This window comes from Aptenodytes forsteri, unplaced genomic scaffold (assembly GCF_000699145.1).
Source record: "Aptenodytes forsteri isolate BGI_AS27 unplaced genomic scaffold, ASM69914v1 Scaffold2, whole genome shotgun sequence".
Taxonomy (NCBI): Eukaryota; Metazoa; Chordata; class Aves; order Sphenisciformes; family Spheniscidae; genus Aptenodytes; species Aptenodytes forsteri.
The window spans coordinates 11,977,743-11,995,663 of NW_008795695.1; the positions used below are offsets into that span (position 1 = coordinate 11,977,743).

At 42.9% G+C, this 17,921-nt stretch overlaps 1 protein-coding gene across 1 annotated transcript in view; it reads right to left on the reverse strand.

The window, feature by feature from the left end:
* The window catches only part of PRDM15 (PR/SET domain 15), a 33,092-nt gene extending 17,336 nt beyond the window's left edge, over positions 1-15,756 (reverse strand). Inside the window, exons 1-8 of the mRNA XM_009282997.2 lie at positions 15,706-15,756; positions 12,200-12,293; positions 8,262-8,415; positions 7,147-7,399; positions 5,852-5,974; positions 2,910-3,008; positions 1,870-2,094; positions 1,049-1,184 (exon numbers count right to left, since the gene is read on the reverse strand). Of these exons, the coding sequence (XP_009281272.1) occupies positions 1,049-1,184; positions 1,870-2,094; positions 2,910-3,008; positions 5,852-5,974; positions 7,147-7,399; positions 8,262-8,415; positions 12,200-12,293; positions 15,706-15,742 (1,121 nt within the window). The 5' untranslated portion in view covers positions 15,743-15,756. The remainder of the gene's footprint in view (positions 1-1,048; positions 1,185-1,869; positions 2,095-2,909; positions 3,009-5,851; positions 5,975-7,146; positions 7,400-8,261; positions 8,416-12,199; positions 12,294-15,705) is intronic.
* Between the last annotated feature and the right edge of the window lie 2,165 nt (positions 15,757-17,921).

The following is a 17,921-nucleotide window of genomic DNA, read 5'->3' on the forward strand; positions in this document are numbered from 1 at the left end:
AAAGAGTCCCACCAGCGGGCAAAAGCTAAAGGAGTGTTATGCTCAGCTTCTGGCAGGAGAGGGGGGCCTGAAGCTTCCTCATTGCCAAGGCGCCCTCCTGGCCACCCCCTGGAAGCAGCAGATGTCGGAGCGCGGCTCACTCCAAATTACCTTCACCCAGCACAAACGAGGAAAAAAGCAGCAGCCACCAGCCTCAGAGATTCTCTTTGCAGGCCCCTCAGAGGAACATAAAGGATCTGTTCTGCTTATCCTCTGAAACCATTAGCGCTATTTCAGCTCAGAAAGCTTGGCAGTTCGCGTGCAAAAGGCGTATATGATTAGAGGGCAGCAGGGCACCAAGAAGCAGTACTGTTCTATTTCCCAGCACAACCACCCGCTGGAATGCATTTTTGATGGCTCTGTGTCTGCTGAGGACTTCAATATATAGCTCTACTAGCTAATTTTGAAAAATCAAGTGCTTTATTATACAAAAAATAATTCAAAAAGCCAATTTTACCGAGACAAAAAGACATAAAAGAATCTAAATTAATCAAATGATATTTAAGAGTCTCTCTGACGTTGTTATATTGAACTTTTCCCCTCCCACCGCTCTAAATCTGAAGTATCACACGCACAAATCAACTTGAAGTCATTCATGAGTTAAGATGACAAGCAAGACTGAATAATAATGGTTAGCATAATTTTTTTAGCAAAAATCTCTTTGCCTGTTTTATCAGCAACATTCAACAGGAGTAATATTTCACCTTGCAGCTGCAGGAGGCTTTTGGAATCACACTGAATGAAAGGAGTAACATGATGGAAAATGAAATTCTCATGGTTTATGCTCCAAAATTCTACCACCAATATCTCACTATCTGTGCACCATCCTCCAGTGCACAAGCCATCTTTGTGGCACTCAAAGTCAGCTCTTGTAGCAGCAGCAGCAGCATCACACAATTTTACACTAATATAAAAGAGCATCTCTGGGCCTGGAAGTTGAGCAGAGCTGTTACGTGCTACATAATCTTAATTAAGCCTAAGAGGAAATTCTGCATCCCAGAGCACTTACTTTGTCACTGAACTCATGCTATTTGTGGTGCTAGGCATCTTTCCTAAAACCAATTCCATAATTCTCTCTTCTGCAGCTGAAGGCAGGGCTACCTCTTCTGGTGGGACCTCAGTTACAACGTCAGCTACACGTTCCGCTGCAAGCACGTCATAAAAATACAGTGTTAATGTGGATAGCTAGAAATAAAACCTCAAATGCAGGAATTTGCTTTTGTAATGAGGTGTGGCACTGAACATATTATTCATCCACGACAAATAATGGATCGCTAATGAGTAGGTAGCACTTGCAAGATAGAGAAAGTGGCTACTGAACGACAAGTAAGAAGAGTCAACATCTCTTACAGAGGTGTAATTTCTTACCTTTCCAACCTATTACTAAGGGGTCAGTTGACTATGCATCATGAAATTTCCTACTACACCTTTCCTTAAAGGAAGGTAAGGCCTTGAAAAAAGCCCCTTTCAAGAATAAACCTTAAGGTAGAGAGAGGAAGGTATCTCCTCTTGAGAGGGAGGATGCTTTCTCTTCTGTTCCTGCAGAAAGCTAGGCAGGTCTCTCATAACCACTATCCTGTGTTTCCCTGGGCCTCTCTATTACTAAAACCGTCACAGGAGAATGCAGGTAATCTAAGTGTAGGTGTTGCAACAATTAGCATAGACAAGGACCTCAGAGATAATTAACAAAGTTTGTAAATTGTCTGCTTTAGTGATCTAACTAAAAACCTCCATCTTGTCTCTGTGCTACTTTTTAGGCCTTTCTGAGAAGGCATCAATACAGACATATAAGAGGATATGTGCTTAGCATTTTCTTAAGTTTTGTTTTACCTGCAGAGTCTTTCTCTTCAACGACGACAAGAGGTGTTTCTGCTTTTGCTGTTTTGGGCTTTCTTCCCCGCCTGGCCTTCCTCCTTGAGTCTGTACTGGCACTGGCTGCATCACAAATCACTGGCTGATCCACCGGGGGAGCCTCCGCTGCTTTCTCAGCAACAGCCTCATTTTGGCTGGTTTGGGGGGCACCTTTAGCTTGTTCCAGGTGACTCAGCAAGTGCTCTGGGTGGATGGGAAAGAACAAGAGAGTAAGGAGGAAAGAAACTGTCATGAAATACTCAAAGGGATAGATCCAGCTGAAGCCTATCTATCAGGTCAACCTCACTTAGCAGAGACTCACTTCAAATTATTTCAAAAGCAGTCACAATACCTTCCTAAACAAAAGCATACAGTCTATTAAACATTGAAACGATTACTCACAGGGACTGAATTTTTTAAGACGTTTGTTAGGTATCACTGGAAAAGGTTGCGCCCCCTGACAATGGGTACATTTTTCCAAATGCCCAAGTTATTTAGCAGCCTAAGTCCCCTTTTCAAAAATGATTCATCAAATGGTCAGAGCTCTTAAATATGCTAAGTTCTTTTGAAAACTGCACAAAATAGCTGCAAATGAAATGCAGGAAAAAAAAGGTATTTCATTACCTTTACTAAATCTGTGCCATAAATACCAGACAGACTAAGCATAAGCTGGCATCACTGACTTTGTACGCTGCTCATGCAGTTCCCCATCCTTGATACTCCTAACATTCACATGTCATCTTCTAGACAACAGTTTTGTTTCTTCTGGATTCAACATCACAGTTGTTTGCCCACAGCTTGACCACTGCCATATCCAAAATATCACTGTTTTACCTTCCCTGCTACTGTTTTTCTTAAAGGAACACAAAAATTAAAACCTTTATCTTACTGCATCATGGACAGGGTATGGCTTCACAGTGTCCTGCTCTGTGAAGGACAGAATTCTCTTCAGAATTCTGAAGAGCAGAATTCTCCTGATGCTTCTCAGTACTCTCTCATTAATTTCTAGTGCTTCTTACCTGTCAGCAGCTGAGGCTCCTGGAAAGCAGATGAACACACTTTACACGTCCACTGGCTGGACTCTGCTTCTGCAGCTCCACTGCCTTCTGGAGTGTTCACTAAATCACAACAAGAAGAAATACTGAAAAGCTTTGAAAATGGGAAGGTGGTAAATGGCTGCAGCTTTTGTTTATCTTGCAGTAACTCCCTGGGTATCACAAGTTACGATTTAAGCAGTAAGAGGCCCACAGGGGCAGCTGGGACTACTTCAGGATTTTCCAAACATGAACACTTGAAACATCAGAACAGATGAGAAGTCAGAACAGAAACTAAATGATGCCAGGAGAGAATATCAGTGCTCTTGTAAAGTCTTGAGCATCTCTTTATCACTTTCTAAAGAACTGCGATTATCAAAGGCACAACATAAAGCAATTTTTAGCACCTTTAAAACCGTGGTTACCAGTCCTCTTCTGGGTCAGCTGAGGACAGAAGCAGAAGAAGCCTCCTTGCTCTCTGTGAAGAGCATTGCAGAGTAAGAACATTTGGATTAATGCAAGTAAGGGTGAGGATACAATGAAAACCTGGTTTTGAGTGGTTTCGTTAATTAGATGTTCTATGAAACCACTATATTAATATTTTAATTAACATATCAACTCACGCCAGATAAAGAAAATAAAGAAGAAATTAGGGGGAAAATGGAACTCGAATGAAAAAAAAAGGAGAGGAAAATGGTTACTCTGTTCACAGTCCATTGTCTTTAAGTCCTTGGATGATATGACTGAATTTGACAAAAGGATCTGATAAATCTGGACTGGTTCAGAGATTTTTTTTGGTCCACACAAAGCTGAATATACTCACGCCAGATAAAGAAAATAAAGAAGAAATTAGGGGGAAAATGGAACTCGAATGAAAAAAAAAGGAGAGGAAAATGGTTACTCTGTTCACAGTCCATTGTCTTTAAGTCCTTGGATGATATGACTGAATTTGACAAAAGGATCTGATAAATCTGGACTGGTTCAGAGATTTTTTTTGGTCCACACAAAGCTGAATATTCCACAGTCTACAAGACTGCCCCAGAGAAGGAGGATGACACTGAAATTAGGTTAAGTGAATGGCAGCACAGGAGATTCAAACTGTACCTCAGTTTCTGCCACAGATTTCCTGTATGATCATTAGCAAGTCAGTTAATCTCTCCCTGCCTGAGGACCCCATCTGTAATGGGATGTTATACTTACTTTCTCCTTTTCACTGTTGGCTTTTAAACCAAAATAAAAGATTCTCTGAGGCAGAGGTTGTTCCCTGCTACAAATTACGTTCAACGTTCTGTACTACAGAGGTGTGATCCCATCCATGCCGTAATAAATAAATAAAAAATGACTAGACAATTCAGCAACAGAGATTCCTTCTTCACAGGCTACATAAAGAACTTATCTTGAGAGCTCCGTCTGGGAGGCCAAAACCAGCAAACCTAAACCCCAAGATTTTGCATAACTTTAAAAAAAAAAGTCAGATTGGTAAGCAACATGTAAGCTACTGTATCTGTCTCATGAAGTTGCAGGCTAGTAAAACTGAAAAAGCACTATCTGCAAAACTGAAGTCTGTCTTGGAAAATTGTCCCCGACTCTGCACTTCCCTTGCTCCTTACCTGCCTCCAGCAGTAAACCTAGAAACCCTATAGTTGTGCACTGGTCTGCCAGGAAGAGTCAGGTCCTGTTTAGGTTCCCACTTCTTCAGGCTTCCAGGGTGACTACAGGGCAACCCAGTTTACTTGGAAGCACAGATCTGCCAGTTGGCAATAGCTTTGTACGACTTGAGGCAAACAGTCAGCATCAAAAGAGGCATGTTTTGTTTTCGAAACACCAAAACGCTACTTTAGGGTTCCCGAAGTATAATAGGCAGCATTTTGTTTCTATTGAAGTTGGACTTTCAGACAGTAGGATGAAGGATGGAGGGGCTGTTCAAATTCTTCATGTTTTTTTTGCCCCCCAGAAAAATAAATGACGCCAAACTGAAAGACAACTCCCCAATCACCTTCACATTTTAGCTGTGACAGTATCCAAGTTAAATGAATGGATCTTCTGATGAATTGCTCTGTACACATCTACAACAACTCTCCTACTCCTGGCTACTTTTAGTAGGCAAAATTTAGCAAAGTAACCTTTTCAAAGAACAGACCCAGAATGGTTGTCTTTTGATCCTGATCTCCACACTACGTACTCTGAGTTTACTTTTAGACACGGCAATTTGTGTTAAGTGGGTTCTTAATGTCATTGTTCTGCTTATCAGAGATTACGGGGACACACACACACACACACACACACACGGACACACACGGACACACGGGGACGGGGACACATGGCTTCATAATCGACCTTGGGGACTGAGTTCCTATGACACCACTAGTTATTTCCTGAGCCATATGTTCTTTGCCAAGAGTATCTGTATTGCTTATAAGTTTATCTAAATTTAAGTTCCTGTAATCAAGTTCAGTCTGAACTCTAATAGGCTTCTGGTATCATTGTAGTTTGAGGATGGCCAGGGTTCTTGTCGTTTCCAAACAGCACTGTTCTTACATTCACTCACAGTCTCATGTTTTCTTCTTGAACCTGATCATCTGAACTGAACACATACTACACTTTGCACAGTGAGTCTGAAGATTTTCTTTGGAATTGCCCCCACCCCAACATTAACCACCTCCAAAGTCAGAAGCAGTTGTGGTTTTCATGAAAATCATCTGCCTAAAGGTTTATCGGCCCCTCTGTCACTTTTTAATCTGCATATGTATTTTAAGCACCATGCCCATGAAAATAAAAAGAAAAATCCAGACTTTCAAATCCTCTCTAAATTAATATTTGCTGAAAGTTACATAACCATAATATCTGCATATAAGTGGTACACCTAACAGCTCTTTAGATCTATATCTGTCCTCTATCTCCCTTAAAAATACCATAATTTTGCATACCTGCTGAATCAGCTGCTGGTATGCTGGATTTCTTCGTTTTTTTATGGGGGAAGATAGTAGACGAAGGTTTTGAAGAGATTTTATTCCCCTCTTTATCAGATTCCATCACTACCAGGCACATATCTGTGAAGAGGAAAAACAGTTCCTTTACTTTCCAGACCCTTTGATTCTCTTGCTCTGTGCTGAGGGCAGTAACCATAGTCAGAAAGTTTTGCCCTATAGCAGGCCTGCAAAAAACATTCTCATGTAAAATCCTAACCAGGACATTCTTATGCCTGAATCTCATACAATGTGCCTTTCATATTCTGGAGAGTATAGTGAAAGGGCTGAACAGAGAAAGCAGGACGTACCTAAACGATATTTTAAAATGCCCATATGCACATAAAAATACATGAACAGGTTAAACTAAAGAGGAAAAAGATGAAACCTCTCAGTTAATACCAAATGGAAACATCTTAGAATTCAGAAACCTGTTAACCGCATTGATTCAGCTGTAGCACTTAAGACTGTGCTTACAATCAAGATCAGCCATAAAGCATGCTGATGGCAATGGCCTCTCCCCAAGCCATTTGTCACCCCAAATTATACTCAGTGTAGCAGTAATACCATTCCGGGAGTACTCCCAACTCAAGATCAGAAAGAAAATGCCCTTGCAATGCTAAAGGATCATGCCTTTTAGCTGTAGAAATGCAAAAGTAGAAGAAAATGAAGAGGCAGAGGAACAAAAGCCTTCTGGCAATTCTAATCTGCTGCCTTTCTTTGCCAATGCACAAGCAATCGTGTGGAATGGCAGTTCACTCTTGAGCTTATCTTATTCTAGTGGGTCCCATGTAAGGCTGCATAAAATAAAAGTAGTTTTTTAGAACTGTGTAACAGTCCTGAGCAAAACCAAAACATTTTCACTACAACTGAAAAAGAATGGCTTCCTCAGCAAATCTGCATATACGTTTAGATTTACACTGACACTTAGATTCCTTTGCTCTTCTACCCAGAAATGTTTTTGATGCAGCCACCAGTTCTTCAGTTAAGAACTATTTATCCGGTTTGTTCACTCTGAAGAGGCTGAACTATCAACTAGGCCATCCGTTTTCAAAAACACAGATATTATCATGGTGAAGAATCTATGCTTTCTTCTTGTAGGGCAACCACGTATGCAGGTTAGCCTGACTCTAAAGGCTAACAAATTCAGGGTCAGAGCCTATTTGATAAACAGCACTGTCAACTACAACAGTAGGGGACTATCAGTCCCTATCAGGACTGGGCCCTTAGGAAGGAAAAAAGGCCCCCACACATACCATTGGCAATACTAGTGACCTGCTTCAGCACTGGCTTTTCCATTTTTTTGGCGTAAAAAGCTGCATACCACACTCGCAGCTCAGTTCCTGGTGGGATGTCCCGGGAGGTGGTGAAGTAAATATCATTGTCATGCTGGAAGGCAGTTAAGTTTTGATGCTCATATTCGGTGGCTGGTCGCACCATCATCATCCAGTTGCAATCATCTTCATTTGAGGTGTCAAAATACACCAGGGGCCCATCCTTCTGGAACACCTGCCAAGCAAAATATGCATATAATAAACCCCTAAAATAATACAAAGTTAAGAAGAATTTTTATTTTCTGCTTTTGTAATGGCTTCCATTCAATGTACATCAGAGACAAAGCAAGCCTCAACACTTGCATCAAGCATGTTTCATGTATCAGTCACATCTTCAGATGAGTAAGTCTGAGACACACTATCAGGGGCAGGATGGGAACAAACCGAACTTCTATCCTAAGAATTCTTGCTATAGCCACCAGTTCCTCTCAAAATTTGAATGACTGAATACAGGATAATGGAGGGGAATCCAAACAGCACACTGTGAAACACCCATCAGCCTGAGTCACATTTCTGAATCTTTACTTCTGAGTTAGGTATTACCGAAAACGTAAGGCTGAATTCAATTTTTACCGTAGCATTTTTTCTACCAAAACTTGTCAAGAGAAGAATAAAACAAATGCAAGACAGAAAAAAATATTTATTCTGCACGTTTCATAAACCTAATGCATATGTCACTCATTAAGCAAATACAATCAAATTGAAGAGACTCATTAAAACAACTGAAATGAACTGCCATAGTCATTGTCCCTCTTGTATCTTCACATGCAGAAGGTGAAAGACAAGCAGTTTTGCTGACTGTATCCTAGCCCTACCTCCTATAAGGACGTTCACGTCAAACATGCAGAAAGAGCCTTCAGTTTGGTTCTTCTGTATCCTGCCCAGAGAATGCTTGTTTAGGTAGTCCATTATAGGGCATGCCTAAAAGATGTGCCAAATAATCCCCCTACACACTTTTTTTTCCATAGTGGTAGACAGCATAAAATCATCCTGGGTAAAACTGACTCTGTTACTGCTTTTCATGTGCCGTGTCTTACCTTCAGGGGAAAAACTGATTCTTTTTCCAGCTTGGCAACTCTCTTGGATTCAAATGGGCCAAACTGGGTACGTTTCACTAGCTGAGTCAGAGCAAATACTCCTTCAGTCCCATCCTCCAGTTGTCTTATCTCCAAATTAGAAGGCAGAGATGATCTAAGAATTGAAGAGAGAATTGAGAAAAAAACAATTACACATGGGACAAAACTGCAGGAATCCATGGAAGAAAGAAGTCAGCATCTATTTCTCCAATCTCCAGTAACAGAAAACTTTTTTTTCCGATTTCTATGAGGATTTGTAAATAAACAGAGGAGAACAACTACCAGCAGTGGAGGAAGGCTGAGTCAGTGATTACTTGAGAGAGCTGAACCCATGTAAGTCCAGGGATCTGACAGGCTGCACCTGAGGGTGCTGACAGAGCAGTCCAATACCATAGTGAGACGACTCTCTATCCTCTTGGAAAGATCATGGGCATCAGGGGAGGTGTCTGATGACTGGAGAAAGACAAAGGTTGCACCCATCTTCAAAAAAGGCCAAAAGGATGATACAAGGAACTACAGGTTGGTCGGCCTCACTTCAGTCCCTGGGAAAATCATGGAACAAGACCTTCTGGGAGGCATTTACGGGCACATGAGGTGAAGGAGGCTGGAAACAATCACCATGGATTGATTAAGGGCAACTCATGCCTTATGAACTGCCTTCCAGGATAAAATGATCAGGTTTGTGGATGATGGAAGAGCAGTGGATGTCATTTTCCTTGACTTAGCAAGGCTTTCAACTCTATCTCTGATGATATTCTTGTATCCAAGTTGGGATGTTATGGTCTGAATGGATACACAACTACTAGAGTAGTTCTTACTCTACCTGGAGGCCAGTAACAACTGGGGTACAGCAGAAGTCTGTGCTGGTACCTGCTCTGTTTAACACCTTTATCAACAATCTAGAAGGGGCAATGGAGTGCACTCTCATCCAGTTTGCAGAGCACACTAATTGAGGGGCACAGTCAATACATCTGAGGGCAGGATTGCCATCCAGAGGGACCTGGACAGCCTGGAGAGATACACCAACAGGAACCATACGAAATTCCAAGGACAAATGCAAAGTCCTGCACCTGGGAAGGAAGAAGCCCTGGTGATGGTACCAGCTGGGGGAAAGACCCTAGGGGTGGTGGTAGGCAGCAAGCTGGATGTGAGGCCATAGCATGTCCCAGCAGCAAAGAGGGCCAAATGCATCCTGAATGGTATGAACAGGAGCAGCCAAAAGATTGAGGCAAGCAATTGTCCCCCTCTGCTCTACGCTTGCTCGATCCCATTTACCTATTGCTCCCTGTTTTGGGCCCCCAATACAGGAAAGACATCGACAAACTGGAGCAAGCTCAGGGGACGACCACCAGGATGGTCAGGGTCTAGAGCAGTCACCCTGTGAGGAAAGGTTGGGGAAGCAGGGGCTTGATCAGCCTGGGGAAGAGATGGCTGTGAGGGCCCAAACAGCCACCCGTGCACACCTACAGGGATGTCACTGAGACAAAAGGAGTCGGGCTCTTCGCAGGGGCGCATGGCAAGAGCAGAAGAGACAACACGCATAAAATGAAAAATGAGCAGTTCAGCCTGGATATTAGTTCTGACTGGAATATCCTGAGACCTCTTCCAAAATGAATTATCCTATGACTCTACAGAACTTCGGTTTTGATCATGCTTATTTTAAAAAATAAGCTATATCCCTCCCCAAATTTTAAAACCTTACATAGTTACGCAGATCACAGCCCTTAAGATGAAAGCCCTGCAAGCTTCCCTTCTGTCTTCTAGCCCCCTTATTACAAACATTAATCGCAAGTGCCTCTGTGCTCCCTGCCTCTCTCATTTACCAAACAAGCTTCTGAGAAGAACTGTATGTAGTAAATATTGTTACTATATATAATACACAGAGAACATCTTCCAAAATTACTGGAACCAACATATTGGTTTTACAGACACCAAACGCAACCCTATTTTTTCAGGTCTGTGCTAACAGATGAAAAGCTAAAAATAATCAGACGGGCTACTGACTACTCTATAGAAGTTGACACTGGCAGTTCCGTTTTCCTGTCTGGATGAAGAGAAATACAAAAAGATTGCAATCTTAGTGATAAGCAAACGAATTGAAAAAATGCTTTCAGTTTTAATAACAGAATATGCAATGTTAGAGACATTGAAGTTCAGGAAATGTTTCTTAACACTTGTTTTCTAACCATAAAGCATCCATTTTATCTTTTCAGTAGGACAGAGGAAACAACAATCGTGGTTAAGCAACTAGACTGGTTCTTAAGAGATTCGTATCCAGTTTGTGGTTAAACTTGTCCTCAACCTCAGACAACTCACTCTCAGCTACTGTTCCCCAGATGTAAAATAAAGGCTGCAATTATTTTTCTTCTTTCTCTTTCTTATCTTACCTGTTTTTAGCTGTAAACTCTTCAGAAAAATAAATACATTTTTCTGTAACATGGCCATTTTTAAACTCAGCTTTCAAATCCACTATCCAGCAGCCAACACTTCCACTAGGGAACACTTACGCATCTGCACGTCAGAAAAGGCTGAAAACCAGTGCATGCACCATATTTGCAAACGTTCACAGTTGGAACATCTGGGCACTATGGTAGTTCTCCACCGTACAAATAAATAAGAGCATTAAATTGAAAGGCAAAAAAAGAAAAAAGAAGCTAACAGGTAAGAAATAATAGTTTAACTTGTCATTGAATCTGCTTAGTATGGGCTAGAGACTTACTGCACTGCCCAGTTTCCGTGTATAAGAAAAGCACCTCCATCACCAGTTTCTATTACTCCTACGGGCATTTTGAAATTACCCGCAAGAACGAAGCACCTCTAGTGTCAGGACTGTTAAGACAGTAATCCCCACTAACATTTGCTGCAGGAGTTCATCCACGGCCGGTTTCCAGACATAGGAAGGCAGTGCCTGGCAGGAGCTGCAGGGAGCTTCCTTTCCTGGGAAGGCCCAGAAAAACGGCTGTGGCTCGTGCACACATGCAGCCAGCGTACACTGTGGGACACCAAAAGCATCCTGCCCAGGCAGAGAGGGGTCATGGCACCCACGCGGCAGACCCAGCACATTCAGTATTTGTTACAAAAGGATCCTGGGAATACATGCTATGGCCTACATAGCCAGCATGTGTCAAACTCGCTGCCCACGTGCCCAGGTTTTCTGTCCGCGACTTCCCAAGAAGAAATATGGAAGCCCTAAGCACATTATATAATACATGAAGCCATTTGAACTTTCTTCCGTTTTTGGATTTGTACTGCACCTTCACGATAGTTGTTTCTTTTCCTTAGCCTTACATTTTACACCCTAATATGAATTTTGCTGACAATGCCTGATTGCCTTTCTCTGTAAAAAACACTACTCAGTGTTGTTTTCTCCTAATTAGATTTAGTCTATTTGTTTCTTTTGGCAAGCACAAATGTTTCTGCTATGCTGTCACAGATTTTCTGACAGAAGCATTACCCTTAATCATTCATAAAGACTCAGTAGTAGTAACAACTTGTTTTGCTTCTCAGTGGAGGAACTACAAAGGTTATACCAAGCAGGAGGACACAACCGTTCACATGAATGAGAAATCCTCACACACTTTTCTGAAACTAATACAGTACATCTGACAAGGAGAAAAAGTTGCAGGTACTCGACCAAGACAGAAGTCATCACCCTATCTGGCACTATCTGACTTTTTGCCAGAAACCTCAGCAAAGAAGCCAAGTTATTTTTTTGGCTTTAATTCAGTAGAGCACTTAAGCGTGTGCATCAATTTTTCTATTTAATCAAGGCTATGTGCTTTCCATAGATTGGGACTTCACTTTTCAGCTGTCAGCGTGACACCCATTAAACAGCAAATATGCTTTAAAGAACTAACATGGATGTTGGGTTAGTCAGAACTAACACAAACGTTCCTTACCTTGCCCTGCTCAATACAAAGGAGTCTTTGACTGTCACCACTGGGCCCAGCTCAGGACACTCTGAATCATGGTACTGCCCACAGTCCTCGCACCCTGCAAGGAAGCAGACAGCAGACAGAAAGGTTGATGGAAAACACTTTTGTAAGACAGCTGCCTCCTTTTTTCAAGAGCCAAATACAAAATCTAGCACCAGGCAAAATACATACATATAGAGGCAGATTTTTATTTATATTGCTTAAAAGAACATGTATAATTGATCAAGTTGACAGCTGGCAGCTGTGTAGGTGAGATAACACACACTGTGATCAGTACGATCAGAAGACAATTGTCTAAATTCTCTCTCAAAGGAAAATAATTGCCTTACATCCACAGTAAATATTCTGCTTAAAGATGACATTATTCTTCAGATAAAGTGCCATAACATCTAGCAGCTAAAGAAAACCACATTACTACCTTCACCAGAACCCAGGCTTTTAGAAACAGCTTGGGTAGCTGCTCTTTTTAGCGACAGGAGGCATAAGCCCAGTACCAGTAGCAGAACTGGCACGGGGCCTCAAGCAGGGCACAAGTGTGCCGTGGGAGCCCAGCTCTGCCCACAGCCGCACCTGGCCCGCTCATGATCCTCACCCATGGCGCACGGAGAGATACCTCCAAGATACCTTCTGGTGCCTTTCCAAACAAGTCAGCTGGCTGCGCAATACACTTTGGCCACTTCTTAATTCACTGTCAGCTTACCTAAATTAACTTTTAGTTTAAGTGGCTGTAAATTACCCAGAACTGAATGGTTCCTAAGAAACAATTTTCAGATCAGGATAATTTGAGGCTTTCTAAAATAAGCCAACTTAACAGGATTTCAAATGCATATATATTGCTTCACCATGAAAAATAGCTGCCAAACTGCCCTGCCTGGTCAGCTGCTGACGCAGCTTAAGAAGAGATCATCGCACAGGGGTTATATTCCTATAATGTGATTTCCATTTAAGCTCCATGCTCACGAGGGCAAGTCAGGTAACCCCAGTAAGGATGCAAAGTAGAAGGTGGTTACACCTTGTTTGGGAAGAGAACAAGACAAAAGCCATTTCATTCCAGGGTATGTCCCCCCAGTAAAGCGACTCTGTACTCCTAATTAGAAAACTCTCCCTCCCAGTATTTGTCCCAGTGAACTAACAAAAGGATTTCTTCTAAGACATGGAAAAGGGATCCCAACCTACAATAACATAGCTCCACGTTGTTTTTCCTTCTGGCAAGAAAAACAGCTTAGCAGTGAAAATCCACATACATTTGACAATCGGCAGTACCAGCTCGTGCAACCCCCAAGCCTGACCGCTGCTTCCTGTACAGCTGTTTGTGCTGCCTTCTGGTGAACCAAGGAATGAAACAGCCAGCTTTTCCCATCAGTTTATTTTTCAGCTGAATGAATTTCCCAGTCCAGTTTGCTGCACAGCACCACACAGCTGTATCAGAGGAAAGGATCAGTGGGCGAGTGCTATCCACATAGCACCAGCATCAAAACTAAGCCTACAGCCAAATGGCCTCCCCCCATCCTGCACTGTTTACCATACCACCACCCCCCTTAGGTGTGCCCGTAGCTCACACTGCACTTAATATTACTGAAGTAATCTGGGCTAAATACAAATTTCCAAAACCAAAGAGGGTGGAGGAACCACAGAGGAACGTGTAAACCAGACTGCTGAAAAGAACTGCATTATCATCCACTAAGTGTTGTCATAACCAACGGGGACAGGAAGGAATAGCCGGAGCGACAGCTTCTTAAACTGGCTTTGCTGCCAAAGGAAATGAAGCACTTAGTCATCCCCCTTATCTTTCGACTGCACCTAGGCACCCCTCACCTCTGCAAAGATAGCCACTGCACAGGTTCAACAAGGTGCAGACAGCACTGTCCAAAACTACATGCAGGAATAAGCTACACATTTCTCTCACTCCTTTGCAGATGAACGATCAAAGCAAGGGGAATATGATACTGACATTGTGTAGCATGTCTCTCAAAATCTAAGGGATGCCTTACAGCAGACATTCCCCAAGGCTATTACATGCACCACATGTGACATTTCCAAGAGATTATGGCCACAGGAGAAATACAAAACTAAGCATGGGGATAAATGGTAAAATACCCTGGGGGGAGTATATTCACAGACTTCTATAAAATTATTCCAAAACTCTCTTTATGTCTACGAAATACATATTCAATGATGTTAACTATGGGAGTGCACAATTTCATTTATAACAACTCACTTTTTCAGAACGTAAGCAGTCCCCCCATCCCATGGGAAAAACTTACAGAGAGCACAAGAAAGCTCAAGAAATTCAATGACCACAGCCTCCACTGGAAGGGGGAAAATCGTGTTGTGCGACACCTTCTATCTGCGCAATTAGGGAATGGTATCACATCCCAATCCTTGTTGCTATCCACCAGGGTCTTTTTATGAAGGGGAAGACAAGGTAACTTCACCACTGGTATCTGCAACTCAATAAAAATGCCTATTGAGTCAACACTATTTTTGAAGGAACCCTGGTGAATCGGTGGTGGAGGGAAAAGTGCAACTTTCTTTGCAATATAGTTGCCATAAGGCTAATGTGCAGCTGTGGAGCCATCAAGGGTAAAAAACTGTGGATCCATACCACCAAAGACATATGCTCCATTCTGGTCTTCCCAGATCGGATCCACAATATCTGGGCCCTCTCTGCTCATACAAGTAGGTAAGCAGACTCTACATCTCTTTAACTTTTTTCCACTGTAACACCAGACCCTGCATGTCCAGGCTGGTGACAAAGGAGAGGCTGCAGGGCTAGCATGCCACTGGGAAACGAGCCTACTAGCCAAGCTCCATCAAGCATGGGATTCTGCCCACCGTACTTCCTGGGCACACCACTGCTACAGCCTCTCTTCATGTGCCATGACCCCATGAGTCCAGATCCCAGGTCATGGAGCCCAGTCTGGCACACAGGGTTAAGCAGAAGGCAGATCACAAAGCCGAGCTGCATGAAGCGCAGGCCTAGCCGCAGGGACACAAGAAAACACAGTGAACGCCATGAGTGAGACTTGTCAGGGCAGTCGGTGCATCTCAAACTGGGCTTGTCCAGAAAGAATAAGAAACCTGCATCCTCCTCCTGTGGAGGTGCAGATATCTTCAACTCAGGCTAGAGGTCAGAGTTCCCCACAGACACCTCTGGTTGCTAAAGCTCGCTGTATAAACAAAGGACTTAGACTGCGTTAGGCCTTCAGTCTCACTTACTTCAGCCATGAAAAAGCTGTTCTGCTAACTCACATTCAGAGGTCTCTTTGTGTGTTTGCCAAGAAAACCAGGAGAATGTGTATACTTAAAATTAGCAACCTTCTCTCTACTCCTCTATAAGCTGTTTGAGCTTCCTTTACATAAATACTTTTCTAAATAAAAACTTAGCCTGTTTTAGTCTTTAATTTCAAACATTCTGGGTAGACAAATCGCATCATGAGAAGTTGATAATTTTCCTTTCTAATACTTACAAATAAACATAGTTTCATCACTGCCATCTTCAGCCATTTTTTAAACCTGCCAAAATACAAAAGATGAAGTTAGTTCTGAATTACTTTTACTTCCAAATTATTGAAACATCCCTTTATGGAGTAATGATGCTGACTGACCCAGAGCATACCCAAACACATTACTGCCCCTGCAGGAGTATCAACGGAAAGTTGAAGAAATCAAAGTTGCTAAAAATCCCCCACTGACTGCTGTATCATTACACGTGCTGCTGAAATAACTACCAAGCCTAAATATCTGTAGGTTCACAGGCATTTCTCTCTTGAGGCAATGTTGTCTCATGCCGTTCCCCATCCCTCCTCTCACCAACCTCCAGCCATTCCTGTGTGTCCCTGCACCCCCTGCTATAAGCTCCCGTGGAGCCTCAGAACAAGCAGGGCCAGAGGGCTAATCCAGGCCAGCAACCACCGCTGCAGAAACAAGGCCCATCTAGTTCAGTGCGACATCTTATTGAACAGTAGGTTAAAAAATTATCTCTGAAGGGTGGATTACTTATTTAATAAACACAATAATCTTAAGAACCTAAAAAGTGCAGATATGATCACAGATTTGTTCCAAAGGCAAAGGTATACTGTGGTAACAAGCACCAGAAAACCTGGGAAAACAAATCCTGTCTCTGTCACTGACCTTCCATGAAATGGTAACTCACCAATTTGCTTTCACCTGTAAAATAAGGATAATCTATATCCACTTTTATAAATCAGTTTTGGCAGTATGTATTAAAAACTTGTATAAACACTATTTATTGCTCCTCAACGATGTCTAGACAATCTAAATTGTGGTTGGCAAGTAGGCCAATTATGTATGGGTAAGATCACGACACAAGCAAGATCTAGAAGATAGTTTTCCCTTTTCTAACCATGAAAAGGCTCTCCTCTTCAAATAAGCAATTTTCCCAATGCCCCAGTGAGAGGCAAAGCAACACGAAGATCGAGACCAAAGTCTAAAAGAGACTGAGGCTGCAGAAATAGCGAGCACATTGGTCAAGAAGAGAACAGGAAGGAGTAAGAGACTGAACCTGTGAGAGGGAGGAGGACAGGAGGAGAGGAAACGTGACCAAAGACACACCAAGCTAGCAGAGCCCTGTTCGAAAAAAGATAAAGCATTTGCTACTACAACAACAAAAGCCAAGACAAAGATACGTACAAGCACAGCTGTTACTCAGGATCAGCATAGGAGCAGGAGTCCCCGTTACGAGTTTACTCTTGAACACTGATGCTTCATATGCTCTGCCTGGCTGGGCCCTGGAAATATGCCTCAGGCTGGAGCCCGCAGTGGCAGCTACTTCTGCGCAGGTACCGGCTCTACCGACTTCTCAGCACAAGTGAAGTCCCTGTCCCACACAACCCCTTTCACTGCTTCAGGAAGGACTCCATACTTGCGCCAAGCCTGCTGCTAACGCCATGACGGCACCTGCACGTGGCAGGGAGCAATGTCTGATACACAGCTGCCAGCTGCACCCATGCTCCCCCCCGCCTCAAGCCTCCACCAGAAGCAGAAACAGGTTCCTTCACCAATCCTTAGGCTATTCCTGATTAGCAAAGGACAGTCCATCGCCACACGGAGATGTGCTGGGCGGGAAGCCAGCACGTCAACTGATGGAATATAAAGGGACACCTGGTTGCTGGGGCTCTCGGCCACGGCAGGAGGGATCTTGCTGCTCAGTTATCTGGGCAACAGCCTAAGGAGGATTTTGGTCACCGAGTCTGGGCATTCCTCCACAGCCCACCCCAAGCACCGCCCTCCCCAACTCCACCAAATGTCAAGAGCATGATCCCCCCTAACACCTGCTTCCCCAGTAAGGGGCCAGCACTGCCCACCTGTGGCACAAGCTAGGCCTTCCTTGGCTACGGCTTTTGGGGACTAAACTCATATAATAAAACACTTAAACGTTTATACAAAAGCCCAATGCTGAGCACGAGCAGCAATTCAGGTAACTTCCCAAAAGCTCTTTTCCTGAAAGCACTGTAAACAATGCAACAGGTATTTAGGGAAACCCAGAGTATAACGGTGCAAAACAAGCCACAGAAGGCGCATTGTAGGTTGATGTCAAAAACGGTTTGTTTTGCTTTTTAACCAAGATATTTTGTGGATGCTCTGCACTATTTCAAGAGGTGTACGTCCAGTTATTTTTAGATAGTTTGTGTCCTGACAAGACTTTAATCCTAAATACGGCTGA